General features: G+C 55.4%; 2 protein-coding genes across 3 annotated transcripts in view; one reads left to right on the top strand and one right to left on the bottom strand.

Moving 5' to 3' along the window:
• The first annotated feature begins 1,029 nt into the window (after nucleotides 1–1,029).
• LOC108535408 (zinc finger protein 764-like) overlaps nucleotides 1,030–9,939 on the top strand; it is an 11,379-nt gene continuing 2,469 nt past the window's right edge. Inside the window, exons 1-3 of one of the 2 annotated variants that reach the window (XM_017881427.1) lie at nucleotides 1,030–1,912; nucleotides 2,053–2,166; nucleotides 3,229–3,700. In XM_017881427.1, the coding sequence (XP_017736916.1) occupies nucleotides 1,717–1,912; nucleotides 2,053–2,166; nucleotides 3,229–3,700 (782 nt within the window). In that variant the 5' untranslated portion in view covers nucleotides 1,030–1,716. Of the gene's footprint in view, nucleotides 1,913–2,052; nucleotides 2,167–3,225; nucleotides 3,701–9,939 lie in introns of both variants that reach the window. The other variant, XM_017881426.1, reaches the window with a different exon arrangement.
• LOC108535406 (basic proline-rich protein-like) lies at nucleotides 8,322–9,920 on the bottom strand. Its single transcript, XM_017881425.1, has one exon. The coding sequence runs from the start codon at nucleotides 9,882–9,884 to the stop codon at nucleotides 9,261–9,263; it is 624 nt and encodes a 207-aa protein (XP_017736914.1). The 5' UTR covers nucleotides 9,885–9,920; the 3' UTR covers nucleotides 8,322–9,260.

Below are 9,939 nucleotides of genomic sequence, written 5' to 3'. Positions count from 1 at the left end.
AAAAAAAAAAAAAAAGAAATATAAAAGCCAAACTTGGCTTCAGCCATTTTTTTCTGACTGCTCTCTCTTGTGAAGATCCCTGAGTACATGTAAAACAGATACAATTTGTATTCTTTCATTTTTTCTTATTTATTTTTGAGACAGGGTCTCCTAAGTTGAGTAGGCTGATCTCATTCTCTTGGACTCAAGAGATGCTCGTGCCTCGACCTCCCAGTAGATAGGATCACAGACGATTCTCAATCTAGGCCTACATTCAACTAAAGAGCCCACTAAGAGCTAAAAGGCGCCTTGGAGATGACTCTGACTCCAGTACACAGGACATGTATGAAGTCACGTGGAGCACAGAGTAGGCCATCAGGAAGTGTGAGATGGAGGTCTGGTGGGAGAGTTGGCGACACTTACTAAGATAAAGATCCCAGGGGAAGCAGGTTGGGGTAAGAAAGGGATGAGCTGGTTTTGAGCGGAGGAGTCTTGGGCCATCAGCGTAGGGGCAGGACCTGAGGGGAGCTGAGAGCCTGGCTGCAGCTAGAGGGAGACAGGCGGTCGGGAGGCGTCCTGCACAGCACATGGGAGAAGCTCCTACAAGAGAGGACCCTCTGACCTTCTCAACCTTACCCTACTCTCCTGGCTGCCTCCGCCATCTAGAAGTTCCAAGGATTTCAAGCTCCAACAAGCCTACAATAGAGGAGGGTCTCCTGCATCCACTCCATGGCTTTTGTGAAAGGAAAATAAATCTTGGGGCCCCCAAATCACTACCCTAAAGGTAAAAGTCAAGCTGGGAACTGCTTAGGGCCAATCTGCCTCCCATTCTATTCAAAGTCACCCCTTTGCGGGCTGACATAGATGCATATCTGATTGCATCCTTTGGAAACGCTAATCAGAAACTCCAAAGAATGCAACCGTTTGTGCCTCACCTTCAGTTTCCTGGAAGCCCCTCCCTGCTTCAAGTCTTCCTGCCTTTGCTTCAAGTTGCCCCTACTTCTTACATACACTGATTGATGTCTCATGTCTCCATAAAACATATAAAACTAAGCTGTGTCCCGACCACCTTGGGCACAGGTCGTGAGGACTTCCTGAGGCTGTCACGCGCGTGTCGTCAACCTTGGCAAGTAATTGAGATCTATCTCGGAATTTCTGGGTTCACACTTTTTGCTCTCAACATTGGGAATAGACTGCTGCCGCCGTTCCTGAGGACAAAACGAGAGGGTGATGGGCTGGAGCCCGATTCTAAAAAGGTCCAGGGAGGGAAACTAACTTCTGAGTTCACCACGGTTCCTTTCCGCCGGAGGCTCCTTTGTTTCTGCAAACCCGGGCTGAGCTCTGAGCTGTGCCGCCTCACCAGGTGGGGCCAGAGCATGCGCCGCTGGTTTTCAAGGCCGGCGCCTGTAGCCGCAACGGCCATTTTGGATTAGGGCACGGAGGGAACGCTTCCTGGGGCGGGGCGGGGGCGTCGTCCTGGGTACAATTGCTCAGGGGCAAAGGTCGAGAGGTCGCGCAGCCGCAGTTTTTTTTGAAGAAATAGTCCAGTTCTGACTATGGACTCGCAGCCATCAGCCCTTAAGTTTCCATCCCCTCTAGTGGGCCCTCGGGAGTTCTAGTGACCTCCCTCCTTCCCTTGGGACTGGGCCGGGGAGGCGTTCTCGGGCGCGGGAGGTTCCGTATGCCCAGGCCCGGCCAGGGGAGGTGACCGATTCGTCGCTGGGGCTGACAGTCCCCATGGCGCCGCCTCTGGCCCCGCTCCCTTCTCGGGATCCAAACGGGGCAGTACCCCAGTGGAGAAAGCCCGGGACCGTGAGCTTCGCCGACGTGGCCGTGTACTTCTCTCGGGAGGAGTGGGGCTGCCTGCGACCCGCGCAGAGGGCCCTGTACCGGGACGTGATGCGGGAGACCTACGGCCACCTGGGCGCGCTCGGTGAGAGCCCCACCTGCTCGCCGGGACCTTGCGCCCCCACACGCCCTGCCGCGCCTCTGGGAGCTGCGCGTGGAGTTGGGGGTCCCGGGGCCGAGCAGGCGGCCTCCCCGCAGCGTGGGGTTTGCGTTCTTCTCCCCCAGGAGTCGGAGGCAGCAAGCCGGCGCTCATCTCTTGGGTGGAGGAGGAGGCCGAACTATGGGATCCAGCTGCCCGGGATCCGGAGGTGACGAAGTGTCTGACAGAAACGGACCCAGGTGGAGTATCGGGTGCTAAGTCCCATGGGGACTTCTCTGTTCATGTCCCTACCCGGTTTCCTCTACCACCTCCAGCTACCTGCTTAGCAGTTTCCTCCCTGAACTGCCTTCTCAACTACGGCCAGCAGGGTGAGTCCCTGCCTTGACCCCGGATGCAGCCTAGAAAGGGGCTGTGATGGGGACTCTGGCCCTGCCATACCCGCCTCTGAGTCCTCACCTCTGCGTGGTCACTACACTCTGGAGGCTTTTTTGTTTTGTTTTAGAGATAGGGTCTCTGTTGCCCAGACTGAGGTGCAGTGGTGCCATCATAACTCACTGCAGCCTCGAACTCCCGGGCTCAAGCAATCGGATCAAGCAATCCTCCCGCCTGGGCCTCCAGAGTACCTAAGACTGTAAAGGCACTCGCCGCCACGCCTGGCGGGTTTTTTTGTTTTTTTTTTTTAATTAAAAAAATTTTTTTTAAAGAGGTGGAGGTCCTGGTGTGTTGCCCAGGCTGGTCTCGAACTCTAGCCATCCTCTATCTCGGCCTCCCAAAGCACTGGGATCACAGTCATGAGCCACCGCGCCCAGCCTCTAAGTTCCGTTGGCTCTACCTCCACATCATGACCCGCCTCAGTCGTTTTCCTGCACGATGGTTCCTATTCCCCTATGCGCCCCCCACCCCGCCCTCCCATTTCCTTCCTTTAGTTCTTGCCTCAGCCTTTGCATTGTATCCAGCCCCACTGAACTTGGCCATGCCCGCCTGGTTCTGCCTTTCTTGGTGCTGTTCCTTCTGCCTAGAATATCGCCAGGTGTCCACTCCTCCTTGCGGATCAGGCCCAGATGTTCATGTCATCTCTGCCCTTCCCTGCGGTGACATTTCCCCAGCCCCGAGCCGGAGTGGACTGTTTCTCCCTCCTGGCTCTGTCTGGCTCAGCAGCCGAGGAACAGGTGTCACTCCTCCATCTCCCAGGGGCAGCCGGGGGTCCAGCAGGCCTGTCCCTGTCCGTGAGGGCTGTGGGATTCAAGGACCAGGATGAGCCGAACCTGAACTCTAACTCTCCCATCTTTATCTCCCAGCAGATTCCAGAAATGAGGAAGAGGAAAGACAATGGGAAGGGACGGGAGCCCTGGAGAAGCCTGTTCCTGTGACCGCCGGGTCTCCTGGGCTGAAGGTTCACCAAGCCCCCTTTACCAGGTTGGAGCAGCCGTCCAAGGCGCGGCGCCGGAGTCGCCCCCGCTTTTTTGTCCACCCCCCTGTCCCTCGAGCGGACCAGCGTCACGGCTGCTACGTGTGCGGGAAGAGCTTCGCCTGGCGCTCCACGCTGGTGGAGCACATCTACAGCCACAGGGGCGAGAAGCCCTTCCACTGCGCAGACTGCGGCAAGGGCTTTGGCCATGCTTCCTCCCTGAGCAAACACCGGGCCATCCATCGCGGGGAGCGGCCCCACCGCTGTTCCGAGTGTGGCAGGGCCTTCATGCGCCGCACGGCTCTGACTTCGCACCTGCGCGTCCACACTGGCGAGAAGCCCTACTGCTGCCCACAGTGTGGCCGCTGCTTTGGCCTGAAGACTGGCATGGCCAAGCACCAGTGGGTCCATCGGCCAGGGGGCGAGGGGCGCAGGGGCCGGCGCCCTGGGGGGCTCTCTGTGACCCTGACCCCTGGCCGCGGGGACCTGGACCCACCCGTGGGCTTCCAGCTGTACCCAGAGATATTCCAGGAGTGTGGATGAAGGCCTCAAAAGTGACTATCTAGACATTGCGGGAGGCCCGAGATGGGCTCAGGGGCCTGAACCTCTGCAGCGCCCTGCAGGGAGGTCCCAGAATCCACGGCAAGAGCTGGCCTGGGGTGTGGACATTCTGAACGTGGGCCCTCAGCAGCCTCTTCTGCCAGCACCTTGCTCCCTGCTGCCCTGGGCTCTCCAAGGCCCCCTTTCCTGAGGCAGGGCTGAGGTGAGAACTCCCTAGACCTCCATACGGGGAAGCAAAAGTTGTTTCTCCTCCCAAAGATGCTAAGAGGATTGAGGTAGAGGAGAACCTTGTTTTCTCTGTTGTCTTTTTCTTTTTACTTTTTTAATTTTTTGAGATGGAGTTTTGCTCTTGTTGCCCAGGCTGGAAGTGCAATGGTGCAATCTTTGCTCACTGCAATGTCCGCCTCCTGGGTTCAATCGATTCTCCTGCCTCAGCCACCTGAGTAGCTGGAATTACAGGCACACTATGGCTGGCTAATTTTTGTATTTGTAGTAGAGATGGGGTTTCACCATGTTGGCTAGGCTGGTCTCGAACTCCTGCCCTCAGGTGATCCACCCACCTCTGCCTCCCAAAATGCTGGGATTACAGGCGTGAGCCACCTCACCCGGCCTTTTCTTTTTTATTCTTTGACCCTCTGACAACACAATACCCATTGTCTGTTTATTTATTTACGTATTTTTAAGACAGCATCTTGCTCATCACCCAGGCTGGAATGCAGTGGTGTGAACTGGGCTCATTGCAGCCTAGACCTGCGGGGCTCAAGGAATCCTCCTGCCCCAGCCTCCCAGATGGCTGAGACTACAGGTGGGCTACACTACGCCTGGCTAATTTTTAGGTTTTATGCAGAGATGGGGTTCCCACTATGTTGATCAGGCTGGTCTCAAACTCCTGGGTTCAAGCAATTTGCCCACCTTGGCCTCCCAAAGTGCTGGGATTACAGGGGAGCCACCGCACTGGCCTTCATTGGCTTTTTGCTGCACAACTTAAAAAACCAGTGGCCCTGTACTGGATCTGGCCTGCAGTTGCTGTATTGATTTGGGCCCAGGCAGTGTTTTTAAGTGATAAGAATTAGTGGTAAAGATTTAAAAGGATATTTTGCACCAAAATCCAGGTTTCTGGCATCTCTAGAAAAATCCAAAGATTTTGCAAGTCCACCTAGGCTCTCAGAAAGTCGCAGTTGTTGGGAGCTGGGCCGGAGCCAGAACTCCCAACTTACCATGGCCACTCATCCTATCAGCCAAGCACGCGTTGCCATTCATCATTGCTTGCTTCTAGTGTTTTTGGTGTTTAAAGTACAGCAAAGAAGAAAGGGAAGTATTTCTTGAACCCATGTCTGTGTCAAAACAGTCCTTGCATCTTTCCCGTCTTTAGGTACGCACCATCTTTGCTGTCTTTAAGTATGTGCCATCATAGGCAGAGGGGACTAGGCCAAGAACACCTGGTGTTAGATTTGTAGCTAGTGGCAACTGTACCCATCTGTATCCCCAAGCTCTACACAGAATCCCCCCAGCACTTCACGACTCCATTATCCATCTACCACTAATTCCTTTGTGGGCAGAGTCCAGCCATGAGCAGCACCTGCCCAAAGACAGCAAGGGCCTATGACCTCTGCTGGCCTGTGCGCCTTCGCCTGTCACTCAGCTCAGCCCTGTGTCTGGCCTACCCAGGGAGGAAGAAACCAGATTTGTCAAACTGGAAGGAGGCAGAAGTTTTGGAGACAAGACACTGTGTCAAGTGAAGTAATGAACTGACTTTATTCGAACCTCATCTCCAATCCGACCCCACCAAGGTCTCTCTCCCTTAGCTTTTCTGGGGTGGGTTGACTCGTGTGTCACCTTATCACAGGGACACATGGGGTGAGAATAGGCACCTTGGCAGTAGGAGATACCTTTGTAGCAGATTTTAATTCCCAGTGTACATCCCAGTTCCCTCCCCTAACCCTCAACACAGCCTGGGGAAAGCCCAGCTTGCAACACCAGTTCTCAGCCCAGACTGACAGCCAGATCTTGGCCCTGAGTATGCCAATTAAAGGTGCCATGATTATTACCTAGAGATATCTGAGTGCTTTGAAGTTTGTAAAGCTTTTTTAGGGCACAGAAGCCAGACTCCAACTCCTCTGCTTCCTGCCCTCATGACCCAACTTTCCAGCATTTCATCAACTTTTTTAGTGTCATGAAACCCTTAAGCCTTAGCCCCACCCCATTCTCAGCTCTTTAGTTCGTGGCGTAGATATTTCCACCTAGAGGTAGGGTCGGGCTGAGTATCTTTTAAAAATGTAGCTACTCTCTGCGGGAGTAGTGGCTTACACCTGTAATCCCAGCTCTTTGGGAGGCTGAGGCGGGTGGGTCACGAGGTCAGGAGACGGAGACCATCCTGGCTAACATGGTGAAACCCCGTCTCCACTAAAGATACATTTTAGGCCGGGGTGGTGGCTCACGCCTGTAATCCCAGCACTTTAGGAGGCTGAGACAGGCGGATCACGAGGTCAGGATATCGAGACTATCCTGGCTAACACGGTGAAACCCCGTCTCTTCTAAAATACAAAAAAAAAAAATTAGCTGGGCGTGGTGGCGGGCGCCTGTAGTCCCAGCTACTCAGGAGGCTGAGGCAGGAGAATGGCATGAACCCAGGAGGCGGAGCTTGCAGTGAGCCGAGATGGCGCCACTGCACTCCAACCTGGGCAACAGAGCGAGACTTCATCTCAAAAAAAAAAAAAGATACATTAAAAAAAAAATGCCAGGCATGGTGGCACGTGCCTATAGTCCTAGCTACTCAGGAGGCTGAGGCAGGAGAACCGCTTGAACTCAGAGGCGGAGGTTGCACTGAGCAGAGATAGCGCCACTGCGCTCCAGCCTGGGCAACAGTGAGATTCCATTTAAAAAAAAAAAAAAAAAAAAAAAGTAGCTGCTCCCTGGGCCTAGTTCCTCATCTATTGAATGAGAATCTCCAGGGATAGAATTTGATGCCTGTGAAAGTTTGAGAGAACCACTGCTGGGAACAAAACATTATTTTCAAACTGCTCTTAGTTTTGCAAGAGTAGTGGTTGGTTCCGGGGCCTGTCCCCAATGTCAGGCATACAAAAGGACTTCTATTTCTTTGTTCTTTCCAAAGGGCCCTGTACTGTGGCTGCTGTCTTCCTGGGTACCTAGGATCATGTTCAGTACACTGGGGCATTCTCCTGTAGCATCAGATGGAAGGCCTTTAAGAGGGCTTGTCCTTTGCATGAGAGGAGGGAGCAATGCACAGGGAAGCTCCTCTCACTGAGAAGGTCTGTGAGGGCTCTCTCTATCCTGCAGCACTGGCCACGCTGGCTGGACCATAAACCTTGGCTGCACACTGAATGGCTCTGCCCTAGTGCTGTGCATGCCAGGAGATAATGCTGTGAACAAAGTGACCATCCAACTTGCGCAGGGTTCATCCTCATGGATGCATCCTCATGGATGCAGAGGTAGGACAACGCCAGTGGACTCCCAAGTTTCTCCTGCCTTGGATTAGCTGGTGTTGGGTCACTGGGCTTGGAGCCTCTCACTGCTGTGGCTGTCAGGTGGAGGCTGGCTTCCTTGTGAAGTCCCTATGCATAGATGGCACCCTGGTCCTGGAGGAGGCTGGCTGGAACTGAGCCACTCTTACTCCAGGTGCCAGTGAGGCTGAATTTGCATATGGAAATGCGGGTGCCTGGGCAGCGTGAAGTCTTGGCCCAGCTTCTGCTACACCTGGGACTTGTGGCTCATAAGAGTGCAGGCAGTGGACAGTGTCAGAGCTGTGGTTGGAGGTCTCACCACCCATTTTTAGGGTGTGGCTGCTCTCCTGTGTGAATTTTCGTGGATCAGCAAGTTGGAGGTCAGAGAATAATATCTTGTGAAGGAGACTTGTTTCCCACCTGAGAGCTTTGGGGATGACCAGAGAGTACCCCATGTCCAGCTCTTCCCAAAACTGGCTCTCTTGTAGGCTGTCCTGACTGTGGACTCAAGTGCTGGACCATGTAAGCCATTCTTAGCAAAGGTTTCAGGACAAACAGACATTGGGATGGGGGAGAGCTGTGGAGCTGGAAGTTGTTCCTCTGGAGGGCAGAAAGTTTTCCCCGCTTCATTTGTGGGATGAGCTCTTCTGATTATATTTGTAAGCCTTTATTATTACTATTATTATTAGAGACAGAGTCCTGCTCTGTCACTCAGACAAGAGTGCAGTAGCAAGATCTTGGCTCACTGCAACCTCTGCCTCCCTCCCCGTTTCAAGGGATTCTCCTGCCTCAGCCTCCTAAGTAGCTGGATTGCAGGTGCCCGCCATCGCGCCTGGCTAATTTTTGTATTTTTTAGTATAGACGGGGTTTCACCAATTTGGCCAGGCTGGTCTCGAACTCCTGACCTCGTGATCCACCTGCCTTGGCCTCCCAAAGTGCTGGGATTACAGACATGAGCCACCGCGCCGCGCCTGTAAGCCTTTAGATAGTTTCTCTCCACTTTTTATCACTTGGCATTCTCCAAGTTCTTGTTCTCATCCCTTTTCATGAAGAAGAGGCCATCCTTCCAAACATTCTCTTCCCTTCATTTGTCTGGGTAGGCGACAAGAAAACACTCCTGCATCACACAGGGGCATCGGGCTCATTAACTGTCAAGAACGCTGCCAAACTTGTTTCAACACGAAGCGTAGAAAAAAAGACAATAATTGGATGATATTAAGTTGTCTGTCCAGGCTCACTTCCTCAATTCAAAGCTGCACCCGAGGCAGTGTTTCTCAGGTTCCCTTCCTCTGCAAGCCTCCATTCGAGTCAGACAAGACTGGAGAATTGTTAGATGATGCCTCGAAGGCCAGATGGTTCTACTCAGTCCAATTCTCCTCTGTATCACCCTCACCTGGAAGGAATCCTGCCTCCCTGTGAGGAAATCCAGCAACCAGGGACTAAGGCTGCCAGGGATTGAGTTAAACTCAGGCGCTGGGGAAGGTGGAGGGGAGAGGCAAGGGGTGTGAGCCTGACGAGGAGGAAGGGTGTCTGTTCTCAGATCTTCTGACTTTCATAAAACATAGTGGAGGTTAAGTAGGGGCGGGAAAAGTTTTGAAGGCACAGGCCCGGCTGGAGGGGAGACGCCTGACACCTCCCTCCCACCACCTCCTGCAGGGGCTTCTGGCCGACAGGGGAGGCGGACCCGACCACAGCGCCCCCGGCCAATCAGAAAGGCGTCTGGCGTTCCCTGGCGACCATTAACGCCCAGCCGTCCGCGGGGTTGGAGGAGGCGGGGCGGCTAGAGCACTAGCCCCATCGGCCAACCGCCAGGCTTCCTGGCGCGGAGAAGCGGTGCCTCTGGGAGCCGGGGCGGGGCTGTCTCCTTGGCAACTATCTAGCCCTCCAGGAGGGAGGAGGGGGATCAGGAGAGCCGAGCGGGGTGGGGACCGGAGGAACGGGAGCGGGCGCGCAGGTGCGGGGGAGCGGAGTTCCAGGAGGGGGTCCCAGGCTCAAGGACCTCGGCGAGGCCAAGGGTAGTCCGTCCCGGTTCCCGACGCGCTGCCGGAGCTGACCCGGAGGCTCGGGAGGGGAGGGAGAGAGACACCGCCCCCGCTGGCGCCGGGAAGCGTCGCTCCTTCTCGCTGACCTTGGTCTCGCTTGTCGCCTCGCCCTTGGCCACACGCACCGACAACGCTGGGCCAGGGAGATGGACAGACGGGCCTTTGGAGGGACGGAGACCTAGAACATAGGCACACATACTGCCCCGGTAGCCCGGTGGGCTCCGGGGTGTCAGGTCCTCGCCCACCCCGAGGCCGGGCCCCTCCAGCCCAGGGTTAATGCCAACGAGTTTCCACCTCCAGCGGCTCCTAGAGAGGCCGCGGCGCGAGCCGGCGGGGGGACCTGGCCGCGGACGGACACTTCCTGTGCGGGGGAGGGGGCCGGGCGGCCGTTGGACAGCGCAGCCCAGCCCGGGGCCGGGGCCAGACGGTGGGGGCTCGGGCGGGAGCGGGGCCGGGGCCGCCGGGGTAGTCGCGAGGCCCCTCATCCCCGAGGCCGCGACGCGCGGGGGCCCGGGAGGGACACGGGGAGGCCGAGACCTT

The sequence above is a fragment of the Rhinopithecus bieti genome, unplaced genomic scaffold (assembly GCF_001698545.2).
Source record: "Rhinopithecus bieti isolate Rb0 unplaced genomic scaffold, ASM169854v2 scaffold_13243, whole genome shotgun sequence".
Taxonomy (NCBI): domain Eukaryota; kingdom Metazoa; phylum Chordata; class Mammalia; order Primates; family Cercopithecidae; genus Rhinopithecus; species Rhinopithecus bieti.
The sequence above is the reverse complement of the archived record's forward strand: the minus strand, read 5'-3'. Positions and strand labels throughout refer to the sequence as shown.